The sequence below is a fragment of the Furipterus horrens genome, unplaced genomic scaffold (genome assembly GCF_987537825.1).
Source record: "Furipterus horrens unplaced genomic scaffold, mFurHor1.1.pri manual_scaffold_8, whole genome shotgun sequence".
NCBI lineage: Eukaryota > Metazoa > Chordata > Mammalia > Chiroptera > Furipteridae > Furipterus > Furipterus horrens.
Window position 1 is genome coordinate 100,697,465 of NW_028327178.1, and position 23,973 is coordinate 100,721,437.

The 23,973-nt window shown below is 50.8% G+C and overlaps 1 protein-coding gene across 1 annotated transcript in view; it reads right to left on the minus strand.

Annotated features, from left to right (window-relative positions):
* Positions 1 to 23,973, minus strand: part of CDH22 (cadherin 22) — a 121,377-nt gene that overhangs the window by 31,217 nt on the left and 66,187 nt on the right. Inside the window, exons 4-6 of the mRNA XM_090286503.1 lie at positions 14,892 to 15,011; positions 5,894 to 6,061; positions 1,672 to 1,865 (exon numbers count right to left, since the gene is read on the minus strand). Of these exons, the coding sequence (XP_090142629.1) occupies positions 1,672 to 1,865; positions 5,894 to 6,061; positions 14,892 to 15,011 (482 nt within the window). The remainder of the gene's footprint in view (positions 1 to 1,671; positions 1,866 to 5,893; positions 6,062 to 14,891; positions 15,012 to 23,973) is intronic.

A 23,973-nucleotide genomic window follows, 5' to 3' on the forward strand; every position in this document is an offset into this window, starting at 1 on the left:
CGTGGTGGGGGAGCTCTCTGAGTACAAGGGTGACCCTCCTAGAGATCAGCCTTGTGTTCAGGTACCCTCCCTCCCACTCAGAATCTCCCACCCCTGCCTTTTCCAGCAGCAAAAATGGCCCCCTCCTCCCCTCCAATCCTGTTGCTGGGGAAATCAGGATGCAGGGAAGCTGGCTGTGGCCTGGCTGGGAGTGAGTGATGGGCTCTGGAGCCAGGTCATCCATCAGGCAGGGCTCTGCTCCCATAGCCGGGGCCAACTCCACAGAGACACCTTAGGTGCCAGTGCTGGAGCCAGTGGGAGGGGCCCTGCGTGGGGGCAGGGGAGCAGCACTGGGAGTGAGAGCAAGCAAGTGCTGTACTGAAGTCCCAAGGCTGGGGATAGAGCCTGGTCCTACTGCTCTGGGATGCTGTGCCTCTCTGGGCCTCCAATTCCCCATCTGGGAAATGGGATCATCTTACAGCAAGGATACTCACTGTACAGGGACATCAGAGGACTGAAAACTACCTAGTGCCTAAAAGGATGGATTCTGGAGCCAGACCATCTGGGTCCTCAGCCCTACTCTGTTCTGCAAGATGGATGACCTTGGACGCAAATTATTGAACTTCTTGGGGCCTATGAAATGGACAATAATAGCACCTCAGGGAGTCGTGGCGATGGACTGAGCTAGTACATGGAAAGCAGTTGAAGGGCGCCTGGCACATTGTAAACACTTTATTATAAGTATCAGCTATCATATTATCCTCCTCTGGGAAGTAGTTGAAGAAACTGGCAGTTTTCTCTATCCTCACACCCTCAAGGCCAGGCAGACATACTTATTGAGTGAATGAAGGATCGTCAGGGGCAGATGTTTGTGTGGGTCCCAATGGCAGAGCCCAGGCTGACAGGAACAGAATTAGGGAGACAGGTTCTGGCTAAATGGGAAGAGGGAGAGCTGGACAATGTCAGGGAGTGAGCATCCTGTCCCTGAAGGTGTACAAAGGTCTACAACCAGGCCAGTGCAGGGGACTTGGACCTCCCATGGGAGAGCATGGTTGGAATGGACAGTCTCAAAGGCTGCACAGCCCTGAGTCACCAAACCCATGACCAAGTCCCGGAAAATGGATTTTGCATATTTATTTGTTCTCCATCTTCTTCTAGGAATCACTGAGTTTGTTCTTTTAGTTCCTGGTTTCTGGGCAAGCCAGTGGATGAAGGCTGTTAGGCTTAGGAAAGAGAGAGCTTGGAGTCAACAGACCTGGGTTCGAATCCCGACTTTAACCCCTCATAGGTGTGACTTGGGCAAGCCTCTTGACCTCTCTGAGCCTGTTTTCTCACTTGTGAAAATGAGCATAATGATGTTTCCTCCAGAGGGAAAGGTGGGGATTAAGGGAAATGATGCAGACAAGTCCTGGTATGGACTTGAAGTAGCAGCACATCGTAGTGACTGAAAGCACTGATTCAAATCTGGACTGAATCCTGGCTCTGACACCCAGCTGTGCAACCTTGGACATGTCATTTAACTTCTCTGTGCCTCATTTTCTCTTTTGTAAAATGGGAGGGAAACCACCAGCATTATCCCAGGTTGCCCTGGGTCGAGTGGAGTGGAGTGTGGTTAGAGTATATGACTGTCAGAGGCTCTCTGACTCTACCCCCTGGGGCCTGCCTCCCAGACCCCTCGTGGGACAGCCGAACCTTCTGCAGTACGATGATGGCCTCCTGAGTGTCGCTGTCCGTGGTAACCTTGAACACATGGCCGCCAGTGCCGCTCTCCTCCTTGAGGTGGTAAGTCATGTCCGTGTTCTCGCCCACATCCGAGTCCTCGGCCCTCACGCGTCCCACAGCCGTGCCGATGGGGGCCGACTCCTGAATGCTGAACTGGTACATCTCTGTAGGGGATACAGCTGTGAGCAGGGATGGGACCAGCCCACGCCCCAGCTTCCACCAGCTCTAGGGGAGAGCAGGGGGTGGCCAAGATGGGCTCCAGGGAGTTAGTGTCTGCAAGGGGCTCCCAGCTTGGCCAGAAGGTGCTGGGAGAGCTGGGAGAGGCGTATCCTCTGCAGAAACATGGGAGATAGTGCAAAGAGGAGGGTCCTAGATCTGACCCTGGATCAACCCTTTGAGTGCCAACATCGCTGTGAGTGACACAGACAAATTTTCCCAAAAGTGCCAACATCGCTCCTAGCGACTCTTTTTTCAATGGCTATAAATGTAAATAACAATGAAATAATTTGTATTTTATGTTTTGTTCTCTCTCTCTTTTTTTTTTTTTGTACCTCAGGTTATATATTGATATAATTTATTCTCATATTGATCCAAATTTCAAATTACACACAGCACTCAAAGGGTTAATTTGCTGATTAATTTGGGAACGTGCCTGCAGTTCTCTGGGCCTCAGCTTCCCCATCTGCCCAGTGCAGGTGAGAGAGGAGAACAGAGGTCAAGGCTAAAGTTCTGGAGTCAGGCCTGGCTGTGCAACCCTGAGCCTTGAATCCCTCATCTGTACAACGGGAATAATAATTGTGTCTTCCTAATCGCATCATCATCATGATTCACTTAGATGTTGACGCCTTTAAAATGCTGAGTGCGGTGCCTGGCATATGGTAGCTACTCAATAAATGGAACAAACTGTATTAAAATGGTGGGGCTTTATGTTGATTTTTCTGTTGACATTGATTCCTTCATTTCTGCTTATTTACTGAGCAGCTATAATGTCCCAGATGCAGTTTTAGGCCCTGGGGTTACAGCAACAAGCAAAAGAGACCTAAAATCCCAGTTCTCACAGTGCTTTCCTCTTAATGGAAAGAGAAAGATACTAGACAATCACACCAGGAAGACACGCAGTACGTCAGATGGTGATGGGTTCTTTGGAGAAAAATGAAGCAGGAGACAGGGATAGGGGTGCCAAGGAGCGTATGTGTGGAGTTTTAAACAGGGTGACCAAGAAAGGCCTCTAATAAACAAAATAAACTGATGAGCAAAACAGAACCAGAGACATGGAAAGATGGAACAGATTGTCAGATGTCAGGGGAAAGGTGGGAGGGAGGAATGGTGGGAGTTAGTCAAAGACCATGTAAGACTGACCCATGGCCATGGACAATGGTGTGGGAATTGACTGTGGGAGTAGGGGGTGGGCTGGGTGGAGGAGGGCAAAGGGGGGAAAATTGGGAAACGGTAATAGAATAACCAAGAATTTTTTTAAAAGAAAAAGAAAGGCCTCTCTAGAAGATGACATTTTTGCAAAAGACTGAGTAAAGTAGATATTTGGAAAAGAGCATTCCAGACAGAGTAAACAGCAGGTGCAAAGGCCCTGAGGTGGGTGCGATGCCTGGCATGTTTGCAGAATGGCAAGATGACCATTGTGGCTACAGGGACGAAGCAGATGGAAAACCAGAAGGAGCGAGGTCAGATGGAATGCAGACAGCACCTTGCCCTCCTCCCAGAGCTGAGAGGGTGACTTGCAGATGAAGCAGGGGCTGTGGAGGTGGAGTTTATCCCTTTGAGTCCCCACACGGGTCTGGATACCCCCTGTGTGGCCTGGGTGCCTCTGATTCATCCTCACACAGTAGCCTTTCTCTAAAACACAAGCTGGCCTTGCCACTGCCCTGCGGTGATGCCTTGCATAGCTCCCCACTGCCCCTGGGGAGGAGTTGAGTCAGCCCCTTGGCTGGCCCTGCAAGGAGCTTGCTGCCTGGCTCCTGCTGGCATCTGCAGCCTCATCCCTCTCCATCCCCCGACTTCCCACCCCAACTCTGGCTTTAGCCAGGCTGCAGTTCTTGTAATTCCTTAAATATGACTTGCTCTGTCTCACCTGCAGGCATCCCCACCCCGTGTATTCTCATCCCTGCCTTTGCCTCCTCATTCCCACTCTTCTTTTAGTCTCACTGAGTGTTACCTCCTCCAGGGCTCCTTCCCAGATCTCCAGGCTCTGCTCCCCATGTGCCCAGGGCCCCCAGCTTGTCCCAGTGTGAGGATCACTGCAGTTCCCTGTTATGTTTTACTCTGTTTATTCCCATTCATTCTCATCCCCACCCCCCACCCCCACCCTTCTCTCTCTCTGTCTCCTGGATGGCAGGGACCACATCTCTTATTCATCAGGCATCCTCAGTGCCTGGCAGAACACCAGACTGTCACATAAGCGAAGCGTGTGAGTGACCAGTGAGTGAGTGAATGAAAAGCAGCAGGAGTTACCGGCATACACTCCCCTGATTAACACAAATGAAAGAATCTGACAACAGCAAGTGCTAGAGCGGATGTGGTACTACGGACACGTGCATTTCTTTACGGGGGAAGAGTCTGGCTTTATTTAGTAAAGCTGAAGAGGAATATATCTCCTGAGCCAGCTATGCCGCCCCGCTGTATACACACAGAAATGTGCACACAAGAGCACTAGGAGGCATGTGACAATGTTCCAAGAAGTGTCCTCCGTCAGAGCCTCAAACGGGTAACAGCCCACATGCCCATCAATAGTAGAATAGGGAAGCCACGGACTACTATACAGCTATGAAACCGAATGAGTTACTGCTGCAAGCAACAACATATGACTTCACAAACAATTCGGAGAGGCAAAAAAGCAAGACAAATAGTTTGTATGGTATGAGGCCATTTATATAAGGTTGAAAAGACATGAAATGAAACTCTAATGTTAGGTGATGCACACCCAGGTGCACTGACCCTAAGGAAAAGCAAGGGGGTGAGGGTCACAAGGGCAGATTCTGGTTAATTCTGGAGGAAGAGTTGGGGAGGAGGTAGGAGCAGGAGAGGGCACGTGGGCCACTTCCGGGGTCCTGATGGGTGGCTAGAAGAGTGTTTGCTTTACAGTGATATTTGACACCCTTCTGTTTGTGTGCTATATTGTATAATAAATAAATGCTAAAAACAAATAAAGAGGGAATAAACAAGAGTTTTCCTGGGGTCCTGGGGCCTTTTCTCTCCCCTGCCCCACCCCTTCCAGCTCATAGCTGGCACAGAGCCTGACACAGCTAGGCAGATGACTGGGTGCTCCCACCCCTTTACCTGGTGCTTTGAAATTTCCCCATAGTGGGTGGGGCTGGGGTGGGGGAGTGGGCAGAGGGCTGGCTTCTGTGCCAGGCTCCCTGGTGCCATGGAGCTGGCTGTTGGCCCTACCCACCCAGCTCCTTGTCTGGGCTGAGGCGCTGGCCCGCAATGACGCTGAGTCCTCAGCTAAGGGATTGGATTCCCTTATCTCGAGGGGGTAGTCCCCTGTGGCGGGGCCTAATGTGAGAGCAGCAGACCTTGAGTAATGACTCGCCCGATAGGAATCAGCCCAGCTCCCACGGCATTTAGTCTCTGACAGCCTCTCGGCTTCCCCAGCACAGCTCCCGGCCTGAGCCTGGGACAGAGGGGCTGGCTGGGCTAATGGGGATGTGGCGGACTGGGCCCCATAACCCCCGCCCGCTGCTGTGCCAGGAGAGGCAGAGAATAGGAAGACATCATAATTCAGAAGCACAGAATCCTGCCCTCTAGGATCAGAGGAGGAAAAACTGTCACTCCAGACTCCAGCTTCTCCAGGCACAATGATGACCTGGGTATGGCTGCAGCTTCTTCCTATATTCCTGTGTCCACCCCCCACCCCCTTGCAAGCCTGGATCAGTGGCAGTTACTGGGGTGTGTGCAAGGGCTGTGCTGGTTTGGGTGGGTGGGCAAATGGGAACTCATCATCACCAGAAAGCAAGGGGCGGGGTGGGAGATGACCATGTTACTTGGATGTATGGAAAATCATGAGTAGAAGGGATCTGGGAGTACGTGGCTGGCTCATATGGGTAGACAGACAGACAGATGGGAGTCCCTCTTTTAGCGGGAAGCCAAAAGGGAACTCGGGGTCAGGGGGTGGCTCGGATGGGCTCACAGACAGACACAGAGATGTTGCCTCCTTCTTCTGGAGGGTCTTACTCACTCTGCGGGAAACGGGGTGGGTTGTCATTGACATCGGTGACCACGATGGTGACGGTAGTGGAGCCCGAGAGGCCGCCCAGCTGCCCCGCCATGTCTGTGGCCTGGATCACCACCTCGTAGCGCTCCTGGCTCTCGCGGTCAAGGTCAGGCACAGCCGTCCGGATCACACCTGTGCGTGAGGGAAGGTAAGGCCCGGGATGCCCACTCCGGCTGCCAGCTGATCCGAGGCCCCTCCACAGGCAGAGGCTGGCTCATTCAGGATCAGGAGGGGAACACAGAAGACACAGTCGTGGCCACGGTACAGGTGCGGGGGCTCAGCAGCCACCACACATACTCACATGTTCACACACGTGCTCATACAGATATGCTCAGAGGCTCAGACAGGTCACACACACTCAGTACTCTGCACACACACACACAATACTCTTATCACACATACATATACACACAACTATCAGATTCATACACACTTTCAAATACACATACACACTCACACATTATACATAGGGACACTAACACACACCTACTTTTAAACACATACTCTCAAAGACACACTGTGACACATGCAAGCATACACACACATTCACACACACACAACACAAAAGCAACAGAATGGACTATTTGGTTTACTAAATAGAGTGTAGGGACTAGAACCTGCCCCTGGGCAACCCGTCCCACTTTTGAGGCCTCAGTTTCCCCAGATGAGGGTGAACCCTGATATTCCCTGAGGGAGCCTGGCCTGTGTCTGCCCCAAGCCTGGCGTGAAGCAGCAGCTTGGTGAGAGTTTAACAAAGTGAACTGGACTCACCCCCACACTCGGGTCCACTCACTATGGAGTCACACGCACCTGTACACACACACTAGGTATGTCTCATACACTTATGTGCTGCCTACATAAGCACACATATGTGTTCACATACACTCATGCACGCAAACACACTCATTCTCACACACACCTCCATGATTACATCATCCCCCAGCTCTCGGAGCCCCAGCCCCTGGCCCCCAGCCTGACCACAGAGTCTCTGTCCGGGCACTGGCTAATGGCTGAACACACAATCCTTCAAGCTGTTAATGGATGCGGGGGTGGAGCGGCCGCAGGAATGGGGTGACTGCAAAATGAATTCTGCCAAGGGGAAGGCTGCGCTCCTTGTCTCTCTGCCAGTGGGAGACGAAGGTGGAGCGGGGAGTCGATGAGGCATGCAGAGCCTCCCCCCATGACTCACTCCAACCTGCCAAGCACCAGGTGGTGACAGGTGGTACCCAGGGCCTGAGCGCCAGGTGGAGTCATGCACCAGCAACCCCATGATGTGCCCCATAAAACCCAATCTCTGAGTCCCGATGTCCCCAGGCAGCCTCCAGACGCCAATGAAGGCAATAGAATGGGAGAGGAGGCTGCAATGTGTGCGTGTGTGTGTGTGTGTGTGCGTGCGCATGTGTAGCAGGGGAGCTGGGGGTGTAACTAGGGGGTGGCTGTGCTTTTGTGGGACCACATGGAGAAATGGCATGTGTACTTATCCCAACAAGGGTCATGCAGACCCACTATTGGCGGCCTTCAAGATTTCTCAATAGGCCCCTGCTGATCCTTCCTCTGCTGGAACAGGTCATCCCAAGGAGAGGGGAGTGTTGGAAGCAGATGGGCTTGGGGTCACCCCAGATCTGCCACTTTTGGGCCATGTGACTTGAGTATATCCCTTGACCTCTCTGAAACTCAGTTTCCTCATCTGTAAAATGTGACAACCATAATACTTCCCCACGGAGCAGGATTTCTCCACCTCGGCACTACGGACATTTTTCACAGGATAATTCTACCCACTAGACACCAGTAGCAGTGCCCTGTCCACCAACCCAATTCCAAAAATGTCTTCGGACATTGTCAAATGGCCTCGGGGCAAAATCAGTTAAGAATCACGGGTGCAGCGTTTCAGCTCAAGAGAATGGCATGTGACAATGACAGTCACTAACACTGATGTGCCTGTACTCTGTACCTGGCACTGTACTAGGCACCTAAAGAGAACTGTCTCATTTAATCCTTTCACAACCCTATGAGGAAGGTGCTGTGATTGTCCCCACTTTACAGATGGGGACACAGAGGCATAGGGAGGCTCAGTACTTGCCCAAAGTCTCACATGGAGCAAGTGCACAGCCAGGACTCAAGCAGACGCTCCAGGGCCCAAGTTGCGCTGTGCTGCTGGCACGGTGCAAGGAAGAAGGGTCCCTGCCTAGCCTCCCTGTATCCCCGCACTGCCTGGTACAAGGGCAGAGCCCGGCCTCTGACAGAGCAATGCCATTCATGTGGTTCCGTCTCAGCCCCCGAAATATTCTCCTGGCTCTTCTCAGTCCTCATCAGGCAAGCCATCTTTTCAATAATGCAGCAGGTCCTTCTCGACCTACCCCGGCATCCTGCACCTCAACACTGCGATGGTGAGGGGCACCCTTCTGGGGGTGGGGCAGGGCCCAGGGTCTGTAAGCTGCTGAGTCTTTGCCGCTGGTCTGTTAGCTGTTGCAGCCCTGGACAGTGGTGGGTGTACTGGGAAGGTGGGCCTGTTGTGTGTCCTCTGCCTCAGTGGGGGGGCGGGGGGGTGGATGGAGGAAAGGAGCAGAAGGGACGAAAGAGGAGAAGACAACGGCTGAAGCTGATAGAGGGAGGAGGAGAGAGAGAGAGAAGAAAAGAGAACCTGGGGAAAGAGAGACAGAAACCCAAGGAGAGGCGGGAAAGGGACAAGAGGAGAGAGGCATGCATGGGGGACAGAGGCAGAGACAGGGGAGGTGAGGGACACAGAGGGAGGGAGACCTACAGAGACAGAGAAGGAGAGAAGGGGTGAGTGGATCAATAAAGTCAGGGAGACCTACACCCAGGAGGAGACAGTAAGAGAAACAGACCGAGGGAGAGACAGACCTGGGGAGAGGAAACAGAAACAGTGAAATAGACATTCTCAGACAACAGAGAGGCAGAGAGACAGGAAGAGGTGAGAAAAGATGGGGGGTGGGGTAGAAAGGAGAGCGCAGACAGACAGATTGACAGTGGAGTGAGGGGCCACAAGGCCAGAGACAGGGTGGCCCTGGGCGAGCCACGTGGGAAGGCAGGGAGGGGAGCTGACTAGCTGAGCACTTACTGTGTGCTAAGCTTTGTGCATGTCACATGGGATGTAGAGAGGCTGATGATGGGATTTGGGGCCACTAAGCCTCTGTGAGCTTGTTTACAAAAAGCTCAGCAACCCTGGCCCTGAATGGGGCTTGGAGCAGGGGTCTGGCTGAGGTCCACACCTGTGGGTGAGGAGACACGCTCAAGAGGCTGGCCTCCTTGCTGGCCCTGCCACTTCCTGCTCCAGAGGAACTGGGGACACTGAACTCTTCTCTTTGGGAAACAGGTAATGAAGCCTTGAGTGTATGGTCAGGTGCCATCTCCCGGTGACTGGGAGGTGGGTACCCAGAGGCCATGGTGCATCTGGACCCTGCCTCAGGGTTACACTCAGTGTTAGGTTGCTATGGTAACAGCTCCCAATGAACCACACCTCCCAGAATCCATGGCATGGGTCATCTCTGCCCACAATGACCCTGGCCAGGGCTATGCTACTTGCTTTGGCCAATGGGACATTAGCAAGTGTGACAAAAGCGAGGTTTGATAAGCCCTTGTGTGCTGGGGACCTGTCCTCTTGGGACCCTGAGACCATCATACTGTGAAGAAGCCCAGAACAAAAGGCTATGGAGGGAGAGGGCCAGCCATGCCAGCTGTGCTAGCTGACTTGCCAGCTGATTGTCACCATGTGCGTGACCCCAGCAAACCCACAGAATTATGACCAATAAGGAATTATTGCTGTGTTAAGCCACCACATTTTGGAGAAGTTTGTTATATAGCACTAGATAGCGGAGAGAGAAATTGAGTTCCCCAGTCTGTTCCTCTCCTGGGCACATTCATGCAGCTGCATTTAACTGGCGTGTGTGTGTGTGCGCGCGCATGCGCGCACGCGTGTAGGTGGGGTCAGCCAGCTGGAAGGCCCGAGATGGCTTAATGCACATGTCTGGCAGTTGACCCTGGCTGTCACCAGGACCTTCTCTCATTTCCCAGCAGGCTGAGCTGGCTTCCTTACATGGCGGTCTCAGGACCATGTTCCAGGAGAGAGTGAAATCTTCAAGGTCTCTTAAGGCCTAATCTGGGAACTTACAGAACATCACTTCTGGTACATTCTGTTGGCCAAAGCAGCCACAAGGCTGGCCCAGATTTAAAGGGTGGGAGGAATGGCAAAGTCACTTTACTCTGAGGCCAGTTTATGGTTGGGAGGAGTTGACAGCATATTTTTCTTTCTTCTTTTTTTTTAAATCATTTTTTACTGTTATTCTATTACAGTTGTCCCACTTTTCCCCCTTTGCCCTCCTCCCTCCATCCCACTCCCTGCTCCCACAGTCAATTCCTACACTGCTGTCCATGTTCATGGGTCATTCATACATGTTCTTTGACTAGTTCCTTCCCCTTCTTTCCACAATTATCCCCACCCCCAACTCTGCCTCCTGATGCTGGGAGAAGCATCCTGGAGGCTGGGGCACTTCTGGGGAGCCTGGGACAAAATTCCCAAATCAGCCCATGAAGTTGTTCTTGAAACCTTCTGGCTCTGAAAATTCATTCATTCATTTATTAATCCCTTAATGAGGGCCTACTATGTGCAGGGGCTAGAGTCAAATCTGAGGCAGTGCAAAAAGAAGGGAACTTGGAGTTAGGCAGATATGGTTCAAGACTTCTTTCCACCTTTTACATGCTACCTGGCCTCAGGGAAAGTTCTCGAGTCTCTCTGAACCTCAGTTTCCTATTCTGTAAAGTGGGTATACCCAACGGATAGGGCTGTTGGGGGAAAAAATGAGACAAAGCTTCCAGCAGCAGGTCTTACATTTTGGAGATGTTTCACTGGTCCCCCTCAAGTCCTGGGTTGGGTACTCCATAAATAAGTTCCACAAGGGCAGAGATCCATATTGGCCTTGTTCATCATCTTATCTACAGAGCCTGGCACATAGTAGGTGTTCAATAAACATGTTGACTGCCTGAGTTACTGCCACAGACTCTCTGTCCTGCCTCACACTTAGAAGATGCTCAGTAAAGGCTAGTTTCATTCTCTCCCAGGAAAACAGGCATCTCTGGTCCAGCTGAGAATTTTCAGCGGATATCTTGATGTCTCTGCGTGAGTCTTTCTATTCTTGCTGAGGTGGCAGGGGGTGGGGCTGGTAATTAGAATGTGGCCTTGGCGGCTCCCTGTAGCCTTCTTCTCACCCATCACCCCCAGTTCCAGCTGTTGTCCTCATCACCTCTGCTGTCTCCTTCAACTGCTGTAGAAGGGGCCCTGGAGCCCAAGTGATGCCTCATTAGCCTGCAAATGCCATCCCCGTCGCCCCTGTGGGGGGCTTGCTGGCAGTCCTGGCCTTTAAAGCACACACGTTAATCCCTCTTCTGGTACAGGGCCTCGTGGCACCCTGCCCCTCCCACCCCTCTCACCCTCCTCTCAGGCCCTGTCCGGGCTCTGCTCCCTGCTATCTGCACAGTGAGAACAGACTGTACCTCGCAGCAGCTGCTAAATATAGCCCCACATCAGCGGAATATTCCTGGCTGGGGAAATGGAGCTGGGGCTGGGAAAGGCACCGGGTGGCTCCTGCAGTGGGGCCAAAGGCAAGAGAGGGAAAATGTGGTCCTTCCTGGGAAATGTCAACAAAGACACTTTCAGGCTAAGAAAGTTGAGGGACCCAAGAACAAGGATCTCATTGGCATCTTTGCCTGCCTTGCTTGGAGCCCATGCTCTGGCTTCTTGGGAACTAACTCTTTCTGCCCTTCCAGGGCTCTTGGCTCCCCACCTGCTGCCTTCCTCCAGACTCTCGGCAGTGGGGGATGCTCTTCCTTGGAACCCAGCTGTCCTCAGTCTCTCGGAGCCTGATTCTTTATCTGCCCACCCTGCCAGCTCCCAGATTTGGTCCCGGGCCCTCCCTTATTTCTGTGTTTTGTCTCTTCTTCTCTTCCCCACAAAAAGCTGATCAACTCTAAGGACGCCATCTCCACAGGCTTCATCATCATCATCTTTTTCATGCCTTTGGTTTCCATTTATGTACCAACTATTGCGCTGAACACGTCATGTACTCGCAGTTTTCTTGGCCTGAAAGCTCTCTCCTAGATACTGAGTGGCCCCCAGCCTCACTTCCTTTAGGTCTCTACCCCAGGGTCAGCTCCCCAGAAAGACCGGTCCTGATTTCTTCATCTAGACCTCCCCTCTTACTCTCCTTTATGTTTTTTCCTAGCACTCATTGCTACTTGACATTCAGTTGTATGTTTAGATGCTTGTTTTCTGTACTCGCAATTTGAATAAAAGCTCCATGAGGGGAGGCTCTTGGATTTGCCCACTGTCAGGTTCCTAGAGCCTAGAACACAGCTGGGCATATAGTAGGCACTCAGTAAAGAGTTGTTGAATGAATGAATGAACGCTCCCACTGAATCCTCACAGCAACTATGTGAGATGAGTATTATTATTCCTCTCGTGCACCTGGTGAAACCAAAGTTTACAGAGCCCCAACCATTCTCAGTGCTTCAAGCCCTTATTTTAGATGGCCTGCTAGATGTTCTAGATGTTTCTTTCCTCCTCTTCTTTCATCTTAAATCCAACGTGGTTAAACTGCATTAATTAGCTCTGCACCAGGCCCCAAGTTAGGAGTCCCTGGATTCTTCTCTCAATCTGGTCTCTTATATTCATTTAGGCCCCCAAGGTTTGCCCTTCATAGGATCTCGCTCTCATGCTCATGCCTCAGAACCTCCACAAACCCTCACAACCAATCCTACATTACCTCTGGCCCCCTAACTAGATGAAACACATCAGAGAGTCTGGGGGGGATGCCAAGAAGGGGCATAGGCTTTGGGTTCTGTCCTGTGGGGCTCTCTACTGGGCATCCCAGACTCTGGGTTCTCCCTGAATTCAATCCCTGCCTCTGAGCCATGCTATACAGCAGCAGCCCAAGGGATCTTGTTAAAATGAAAACCTGAGCATGTCACTTCCCTGTTTCCAAGCCATCAATGAACCCAACGTGTTGGCGAGGAGGAGGGGCACCAACCTCCCTTGTACGTGGCTCTCAGGAGTGCAAACTGGCATTATCTATCTAGATCCCAAATAAATGCACGTGCTCTTTGACTAGCTTTTCCACTTCCTGAACACTATTGTGCAGATATACTCACACATACACACAAAGTGATATATGTACGAGCTTATTCACTGTAGCATTGTTCGTTGTAGCAAGATTGGAAAGAGCATAAGTGTCCATCAGTAGGGGACTGGTGAGACAAATTTTTGTGTATCTACAACAGCTGTTGAATAAGAGAATGAGAAAGCACTGTATGTACTGATATGAAATAATCTTCAAGATATATTGGTAAGCAAAAAGGACAAGCAGTGTGTAGAGTGTGTTATAGCTACCATTTGTGTAAAAAAAAATAAAACAACTCCATATACTTATTTTCTTGTACATGCATAGACTAGCTCTGGAAAGACATATAAGAAAATTACATTAGTTGCCTTGGAGACACAGGCTGGGTGACTGGGGGACTGGAAGGGGTGAAGAATTTCCACTAAATACCTGTTTGGACTTTTTGAATTTTGAACCTTGAAATATATTTTCTATTTAAAAAATAGCTTATTTTTCAAATGAGTGAGTCGAAGATCTTGTAGGATATATACACCGAGTGGCTATCTTTGGGGCTGCAAATACTGGGGATGGTGGCAGGAAGCATTTCCTTCCTTCCTTCCTTTCTCTTTTGAACATTTCTTTAATGTTTGAATGTTCTCTAAAATGTATACATTTTGGAAGGAGAAAACAATAATAAAGATATTATATGTAAGAAAATACAATCATATCTGTGCTCATAGACTGGACACTTGAACCCCCCTCTCCAAACAAAACAAAACAAACACACAGAAACCCAAAATGCAACTCCATCAAATACCCTTCCCTCCCCCATTGCCCTGAGAATAAAATCCAAGCTTTCTGACCTCACTTACACTGGGCACAAAGGCCCCTGCCAGCCTCTCCACATCACTTCTCAACACGCCCTCTTCTCCAGACCTGAGTTGCTTACAATTCCCCTCATGCCTCAGAATGCGCTTGTCCTCCAAGTTTTGCCTGCGCCATGTGCTCTGCCTGGAATGCACTTCCCTGAATCTCTGTCTGGCCAAGACCTTCTTACCCTTTGGAGGTACTGCTACCTCCTCCGAGAAACCTTGCATCTTAAATCTTAATTGCCCACGCATATACCTGGCCCCCTTCCCCCACCCGACCGTGAGCCCCATTATAGCATCTGTCCTCTCCTATCCCCATGAACATGAGAACACCAACCCTGAAACTGGCAGCCACTCACTGCTGTGCGACCTCCCAGCGAGCCACTGCATTTCTCTGAGCCTCAGTCTCCCCCTTCTGTCCTTCCTGCCACTCTGGCAAGGCCCCTCAGAGACTATGCAGGCTGTAACCTCGGAGTGAAGTGGGGCCCGATGGGGGGCTGCTGCACCACCATTTGGTGGCGTTGGGGAGGGCAGATAAGCGAAGAACCCTTCTTCCCTAACCGTCTGTGTTTCTGTCTTTCCGTCAGGAGCTCTCACAACTGCTGAAAAGGTGCCCTTCACCAGCCGACCTCCCCCAAACTACACTTAGGTCACGCCTGCCTCAGTTTAGGTTCAAGGACAGGGAGCTGCTTCGTTCAGACCCCCCAAGTCCTTTGAAGGCGCCCATAGTGGCCGCCTCCTGGCTGCCCCTCCCTCTTCTCGACCCTTGAGTTTCCTGGAGCGGGTAAAACGCTTCCGTGTGCTCTGTCCTACCCTCAGCGCCACGTGGTTAGAAGGATGAGAGCAGACATCTGGCTGCTGTCCTCGGTGGGCGGCCCGCTCCCTCTGACCCCGCCCCTGGTGTCACTCCTCTGGTTTCGCCCAGGCCCCTCCCTGTAGCCCCGCCCAGCCGTGACCACGCCCCCTTGTGGCCCCGCCCCTCACCGGTCTTGGGGTCCACCGTGAAGTGATTCTCTCCATCCAGCACGCTGTAAACCAATCGAGCGCTGCTGCCGTATGTCGGGTCATCCGCATCCGAGGCCATCACCTGCATCACCGATGTGCCTGGGCCCCGGGGACCAAGCAACACAGGGGTCACCTGGGGCCACTGAGCTCTCCTCCCACCTCTCCCTACTCCCGAGGAAGCTGGGAGAGGAGGCCCAGGCTGGAGGCCACCGAAGTCAGTCCCTATCCCCACACTGAGTCCCACTCAATCTGCTTTCTGATCAGGGGCCTTCCTAGTGACTGGCACAAGAACGAACATGAAATCGGGTCTGGATTCAAGTCTCCCTTCTGTGGTTCCCAGCTGTAGGACTCTGGCAACGGAAGGCAGTCTCTCTGAATCTCAGTTTCCTCTTCAGCAAAATGGGGGAAATTCGAGTCCTTGGTTCACGAGGGAATGCATTCTGAACTCCCAGTGCAGAGCGGGCTCAGGGCAGTCTCTCAGTGGGTAGTGGTCATGGTCATTTTCACCAATTAAGGTCATGACAGTCGGAGTTAGAGCCAGGACTGGAAACCAGTCCCCTGATGCCCAAAGCAGGGGTCTTTCCACCCACCCCAGCTCCTCTGCATTTCTCAAGGGAATTCTGCCTCCTTCCTCTGCACACCCCTCACTCCTCACCCCTTCACTTCCCTCATCCCCCTGTCCCGCCATAGGATGGGGGTGCGGGGGATGAGGGGAAAGCCCATAAGGGTAACCACATCCTTTGGGGCTCAGAGGCCAGTGTCTCTGGGCCCCTGGGGAAGGAGAATGGCAGTGCCTAGCTTCCCCTTTGGGACCCAGGGGCTGTAGGCCCTGGTGTCCTCACCCCTCCCTACCCCCTGCCCAGATGGTCCCTGCCCCCAGACATACACACTTCTCCTCATGCTCCACACGTAGGCTGCTGGGGAGAGTATAAATTGGATAAAAGTCCATCAAAGAGCGGCAATTAAGTTATTGATTTTCGACGCTGCCTCATTAAACTGGGAGCTTCTCTTGGTCTGTCCCAGAGATGGCTCTAATTTGACATCATGTTCAATTTGACAAAAGCAGGGCTTGGGACGTGAGGCTGGACAGAATGGGGGTGAAGATCTGGGGGGAGGGGTTGAATTGGGGGGCAGGAAAGCCATGTAGTTTATCTGAACCTTTTCAGAAAGGAGGGGATGAGGTGAAAGACCCAAGAGACTGTCTCGGGGGCTCAGACCTCACTTCAAGGAGATGCTGTCTTCTGAGTGGCCTGCTAGTGAGAGGATGGGGCCCGGTCCTGCTGGGTTGGGCTCTCCAGTCCAGCAGGGCAGCATGCAGGGAGGGAGACCAGCTCACTGCCTGGCTAATGAGTGAGGCTTTGGAAATGCTACTGCAGCAATTCTGCTAAGCCGGCCTGCCGCCCGCCTCTCCCGCCTCCAGCCTGGGGCCCTCGATCATTCCAGACAGACACATGTATTTATTTTTCACTCTTTTGCATTTCTCATTTCCCTCTCATGTCCTCCCTCCCATCACGAGCCTCCTAAACCTGCCCTGCAATGCGCCTCTCTCTTTGGTGGCTCCGGCTCCATGTCTGAACCAGAGTTTCCAGGAGAAGCCGAGGGAGAGGTTTGGGCAAGCCCCCTCCCTCTTGATGCTTGGTGCTCAGGGGTCTCAGGTTCAGGGCCAAGGGAATGATCCCAGGTGCCTCCACCCCATTATACAGAGAGAGGAGAAAAGAATAAACTATTGAATGCCCTTTACATGCTTGGCTTCACCAGGCATTTAAATTCATCATCTCTAATCTTCATAGCATCCCTGAGAGGCAGAATGGGCCCCTTCTAATTACAGGTGAAGAAACAGGTAAAAGAGCAGAAAGGGCTTGCCTGAGGAAGTGGTGGGATTTGAACTCAGGACTCTCTGAGGCCAAAGTTTTTTCTGAGTGCTAGAGTCAGTACAGGTGCAGCGACTCTGGGGATGGTGGCCTGATGTACTGAATCACAATCAGGATGACTCTGCCACTTATTACCAGTTTGACCTTGGGCATAGCACAAACCCCTTTGTCCCTCAATTTTCTTATTTGTGAGATTAGGGTGATAGTACTACCAGACTCTTGGGATCAGTTTGAGAATTCAAATAGATTTCCACTTTCAGCACTGAGGACAGTGTCTAACCCTTGCTAAGGACTCAATAAATGCAGGTTGTTGTCAAATCAGGAGGTGCTGCCTGCCAGTATACAATGGCACAATCATGCCTCTCTGACAGACATACTGATTTGGAAGAAGAAAGATATATAAAGCATCAGGCTCATGGAGGGTGCTCAATAAACAGTGACTGTTGTAACTGTTATGAGAGAGGGTCCTCCTGTCACTCCCCTCTGCATATTTCCCTCCACCCACTGGGCAAGGCACAATACTGGGCTGGGTGACTCCCCAGGGAATGGCTGATCCCCCCCCCCCCTCTCTCTCTCCCCTCCCGCACCTCTTGCTGCATCCCAAGGACTCCCTCAGGGATCATGGAGGCATTTCCCCAGTTGGGGATTCTTTATTGCAGCTATTACAGTTCATGCCAACATGTGAGGACGGTGAAGGGTCAGTGATTCACAACTTGTTCCCCAGCAGCCACACCCCTTCTCCCTCCTTCACAAGTCAGCAGCTCCCCAGAATTGACAGACAGAATGGTGCCAGGCTTGTGGTTGCTGGGGGACCAGCTTGAGGTCATCCCTCCTAGGTTCAGCAGTTTGCATTTTACAGTGCCCCGTCACATCCATGCTCCCCATCAGTCCTCGCGCCACCTCTGTGATGGGATGCAGAGGTGTGCTGGCTGGTACACCATCAGCTCCAGGGGCCGGCGCTGCAGGGAGGAATGCCCTGCTTTGTACTGTTTGCTGATTTCCATGGTGTAAATACTCCCACCATGGCCAGTTTCAGTCTACCAGTGTGGTATCAAGAGGCTCACAAAGCTCTTGAAAATCAATACTTGGCTCTTGTAAACTGATATGAGATGATTCCAGTACAATCCTGCATTAATCCCACTTTACAGATGAGGAGACTGCTATGCATAGTGAAGAATGAAAATGTGAATTAATGATGAGTAATAAAGAAACCCATCATTATATATCATTATTAAGTGATGATGATAGATTATATTTATTCGATGATGATTTTGTTGGATATTGATAAGCCCTTTATGTATATCATCTTATGGAATTTCCACTTTATGTATGAGGAACTGGAGGATGAGCAAAGTAATGAAACACTTTGTGCCTTAATTTCCTCCTTTGTGAAATGAGGGTGATAGTACCACAAAACTCTCAGGATTGCTGTGAGAAAAATAGATTTCCATGTTCAGAACCAAGGACAGAGCCTGGCTAAATTCCCCTGGCAAGGAAATGGCAAGGGTAAGATCCAAACTCAGATTGATCTGATGTCAAAACCCACATGTATAAGGTGGGTCAATAGGAGTAGAAATAGACAGAAAGCAAGAGAGGGAAGATTCAGAGAAAGCAGGCCGAGGAGAGGAGGGGAATGGCAAAGAGCTGTATTGAGCATTCCCACCTCCACCCCCACTTGTTCAAAGCCACTTTCAGAAGCACAGATGAGCTGTTTGTTGTCCATGGTGCTGCAAGCCAGCCCTTCTGCTACCTGAGGTGAAGAGCCAAAGTCCAGGCTGGCATAGGAAGGGTTGCCCAAGTGATTCATGGACAAACAGGATCTCAGAGCCCAGGGCTCCATGTGGAATGTTAGATATGGAAAGGCTGGTCCTGGGAGAGTGTGGGAACCAGTGGTTCTCAGCCCGGCTGCACATTAGAATCTCTCAGGAGCTATAAAATAAAACTGATGCTGAGGCCCACCCCAGACCAATTCAATAGTACTCTCTTGGGGTGGAGCACAGGCAAGTGTATTTTTAAAAGCTCCCACAGTGATTCTAAAGTGCATCCCAGGCTAAGAACTGGTGCCCTCGACGCAATCTCTGATTGAACTGGTGAGGAAACTGAGTCACAGAGAGGCTGAATGACTTTTCCAAGGTTAAATCATTAGTACATGGTAGGAACAGATTTGAACCCAGGTCTGTGGAGCCAGCATGTCACCCACCAGGACTCACTGTGCTTGTTCTGAGACAGACACCTAGAAGGAGGCAGAAAGGATGATGCAGTGCTCCTCCCAGGCAAAACAGGTGGGAGAAGTTGGACATCTTGAGAGGAGATGCCCCTCATACCTCCGTGGAGAATATGTGGGCTTTAGCCTAAGAGAGTCCTGAGTTCAAATCCCACCACTTCTTCACTCTGCACCTTGGTCAAGTCTTTCCTCCTGTTTGACCTATTTTCTTGGCTTAAATTTGGAGGGGCCCATTCTGCCTTTCAGAGATGCTATGAGGATTCAAGATGATGGATTTCAGAGCTAGGTGAAGCCAGACATGTACTAGGCACTCTATCAGAGTTATTCCTTTCTCTTCTCTCTGCACGGTTAGAAGATTTCTGGGGCCATGTCCTTGGCCATGAGTAGGAGATCCCTGGGCAACAGTATCACAAGGGATGGGGCTGGTCCACTGCTCATCTCTGGTTTATCTGGGTGGTTCTGACATGGCTCATCACGGAGTCGGAACCGGAACCCATGTCTTGGATCCCAGGCCAGAATTCTTTCCTTTCTTGTCCCTTGACCCTTGTTATCTGTGGGATCCAACTGAGACCCAACCTGAGGCTCCAGGATCCCAGGAGAAGCCCCAGTTGGCTCAGGGAGGAGGTGGTGTTATCGTGAGTGGAATTAAGGGACTGAAGACGTAAATTCTCATTCCAGCCCTGTCCTCGGTTATGGGAAAACTGTCTGACCTGCCTGGGCCTCAGTTCCCCTTCTGTGAAATGGAGATAAGGCTTTATCCTTCTTGCCTCATTGGGTGAGGGAGACGCCTTAACGAGATGAAAGAGATGAAACACTTTGGAAAAGAACAGTCCTCAACTGAGGTGACCAAGTGTCATTATTATGAAGATGTTTGTAATTATGATTATCCTGCCTCTTTCCTCCCTCCCTGCGCTGCCTGCTGGGCCTGGGAAACCCTCGGCTCACATTTAGCTTCTCAAACATTTATAAAAAATGAGTCCCACCCCCTGCTGCTGCCAGAACTGCTCGAAATGCTTTCTATTAAAAATTAAAAACCACTTGTCGAGTCCCTGGGAATGCTCAGATTACACAGGAAACAAGCCCCTTCTCCAACTCCCCCCTCACCACCCCACCAACTCCCTCTTTGATCATCACTTATAAAGCGCTTGCTGGGCTGGCCTCCACCCGACTTCCGCTGCCCAGCCAGGGCAGCCTAATGTATATGAATGATGCACTGGAGATGCAGGCAACTGGCTGCTCAGGAGGGGGAGGTCACAGGACAGAGGGGGAGGAGGCAGGCTCCGCGACAAGTGACAGAGAAGGTGGCACAGAGAGATGGGGCAAGAAAGTGGGTCAGAGGCAGAGAGACAAGGGACAGAGATCCAGAGAAGTGGACAGAGAGAAAGTGGGAAGACAGAGATACTCAGACACATAGGGAGAAGTCAGGGCAGAGACAGAGAGATGAGGTTGGAGAGGCAGAGATACATAGAGACAGAGGAAAAGTGGGACAGAGACAATGTGACAGAGAGAGGTAGAAATACAGAGATAAAGTCGGAAAGTAGAGTTTTATAGAAACAGAGACAGACGGAGACACATAATAAGCAGGAGGAGAGTGGAAGAGAGTGGGAGGGGATAAGCAGAAGAAAGGCGATTTCCGCTGGATGGGGTCAGGGCCCCTTTATGTCACAAACACTTCTCCAGAGTCTCCAAGGAACTCCAGAACACTGTCCCCTTACTCTTCCTCTGCTCTTGGGTCCCAGCCATGGACTCAGCCATGCAGGTGACTGTTGCATGTGTGTGTGTGTGTGTATCCAATCTGTCCCCCTGCCATCCCAAATGGAGACCCATATGCTCTTCCATTCTCTCCCCATTTAAACAGGGCACTCTGGGAAGTTGTCTGGTCACCTTGTTTGTTTGGGCCAGTGACATTCTAACTGTCTGCAAGTGTCCCTCTGCCAGTTGCAGAAAGCAAAAATTGTTTTTGCTTATAATTCAGTTCCATTGAGTCACCCAAGATGGTGGCTTTGTCACCTTTGTAGCCCCTGCCGCAGCGGGCACAGGGTCTGGCATAGAGTGTGCTCATGTGTGTTGAGTTATTTGTTGATGAAAAAGACAAAGAAAGACACAGATGAACTCCTGCCTGTTCAGATCCTCGGGGTTATGGGCGCTCCGGGAGGCCAGGGCCTCTGCGCCTCTCTGTCACCTCTTCCCACCAGAAACCTCTTGCCCTGTCCCCCCATCCCCAGCCTGGGTAGTGAAAGCCAGTGCCGTTGCTAGGCAAGGAGATATTGCACATATAGATCTTCCTGGACTTTAATTAAAAACATCTTTAGAAGTTGTCTCTGCAGAGGCCAGCGATTGATTCCTGGCTGGGGCCCGAGGGCTGCTGAGCTACACTCTCCGGTTGCAGGTGGGACAATCAGAGGCTCCCAGCCTGCTGCTGCCCTGCCCAAATGGGACTCTCAGGAACACCCTCCTTTCCCCTCTGTCCCCCTCACCCCAGCACTGGATTTGGCCATCAGACAGTATGTTATCCCAATTGTATTTCTCTTCCCCTCTTGAATCTCAGTTTCCTCAGCTGTAAAATGGGGGTGTCAATACTTAACCCAAGAGAGTTCCCAAGATGATGAAATGAGATTAGGGATGTAAAAGTGCTTTGCAAGCTGCAAAGTCTTGTGCCAGCTAAAGAAATGGTTGTGATTATATTTGCCACGCCTGCCGAGGCAAGAAGCCCGGGTTCTGGTTTCAGGTTCTGGGTCTGGTTTTGGCTCTATCTTACCCCGGAACCTCAGACAAGTCACTTTTTCTCTCTCTGAATTTACTTCCTCCTTGGTAAAATGAGGACAGTAATATCTGCCTTGTTTATTCTCCAGGATCGTGAGAATAAAGGGAAATAACTCCATGAAAGCAGCGTTGGCTGATAGCTGTTATTTAGTGAGTATCCCAACGCAAGCTCTACTATAAAGGTCTTTTTTCCATCTATTAAAGATGTTGCTAACAGAGGAATTGGAATACATGGGGAAAGTGGCTGGGGCAGAGACTCTGCCCATTCCCAGCCTGCTGAGCCTCAGTTCCACGGGCCAGCAATGACAATCTTATGGCGTATAAGCTACCCCATTCTCCTGCCTTTGCTCTAGCAGACTTCACTAATCAATTGTGGCTTTCTTTTCTGGTGAGCCTGAATGAAACCTCAGACTCCTTAATACAGCCTGAAAGTCACTATCAATTAGAGTTGACACCAGAAATACAACCGATCTGCCACCACTTTGAGGCCAGGAGTCGCGTCTTGCTTAACTTTGCATCCCCACATGGTAGGCATGGATCTGTGTTTATTGAATTGAAAGCAACTGCTTATTTTTTATCCCCTTGGGGCTATACAGAAAGTAGGTGCTAATAAATGTCTGCAAAGTTGGGTGACTCATCTTGCAACCCCTACAGGGCCAAGTACATGGGAGGCCTTGTATAGAATGGGTGCTAATAAACATTTGTGGGTTTAACTCAATTACTTATCTTTATATCCCCTGCAGTGCCCAGAATAAAGCAGTGGCTAATAGATGTGTGTTGGATTGAACTTCTCATTTCTGTATCCTCAACAATGCCAAGTATATTATCTTATACATAATTGGCATTAATAAGCAGGTGGAGTTAAACTGGGCACAGGAGCCCTATGAGACCCTCTTGCTGTACACTGTCCAGGACTGACCCCCCAGGGAAAGGGTCCAGCCTTCTGACATCGAGTCCAACTCTTCTCTAGCAAAACTTACTCCCTTGTTGATTTTATCCAGCCTCAAGCCTTCAGTTTCCTCTGACGGTGGATGACTTCCAAAATTATATCTCTAGGTCCGATCTCGCTCCTGACCTTCAGGCTCAGAAATCTGTCGCCCTGACAGCTCTCCTCAGATTTCTAGTGGACATCTCAATCTCGACCTGTCCGATAATGGATTCTTAATTTTGCAAACTTGCTGTTCCTGGAGCATCCCCAGTCTCAGCAACGCAGATGCATCCATCCAGTTTCTTGGGCCCAAAACTTCAGCATCATCCTTGTCTCTTCTCTCACCTCCCACATCCAATCGCTCACAAGCCCTGTTGGCTCTGCCTTCAACATACACATCTAATCTCTTATCTTCTCGCCATGTACCCTGGACCAAGTCACCGTCACCTCTCGTTCACACGATTGCAGTTGCCCCCTCGCTAATCTTCCTACTTCCAACCTTGCTCCCTACAGTCTATTTTAAACATGGTGGCCAACAGTCATCCTTTAAAAATATAAGTTGGGTCATGTCACTTCTGTACTTCTTAACTCACTCAGAGTAGAATTGAAAATGTGTTGGTGGCTACAAAGTCCTAAGTGATCCCACCTCCGGTACCTCCTCTGGTCTCATTGGACACTCTGCCCCTCACTTACTCCTCTCTTTACCCACAGTGACCTTCTTGCTATTCCTCAAACATGACAAACACACTGTGCCTCAGGACCTTTGTACTTGCTGTTCCCTTTGCCTGGAACATATTCCTAAAGCGCAGGAGTTCTCCAAGTGTGGTGCCTAGACCATTGGCATCAGCATTACCTTGGAATTTGTTAAAAAATGCAAACATTTCTAGTAGCCTGGACTCACTGAATCAGAAACCCTGGGGGGTGGGGGGTGGGGGCGGAGGCAAGCATCTGTGTTTTTAACAAGCCCTTCAGGGAATGTGGATGTACAATAAAGTATGAAAACCACTGTGTCTGTCACATAGTTCCTTGGCTCACTCCCTTAGTTCCTTCAGATCTTTGTTCAAATGTCATCTTATAAAAAGAAAGGCCTTGCCTGTCCCGACCAGTGTGGCTCAGTTTGATTCCCGGTCAGGGCACATGCCTGGGTTGTGGGTTTGGCCCCTGGTTGGGATGCAAACAGTAGGGGCATATATGAGAGGCATGACAGGCAACCGATTGGTGTCTCTCGCCCTCTTTCCTTTTCTCTCTCCCTTCCCCTCTCTCTAAATATACATA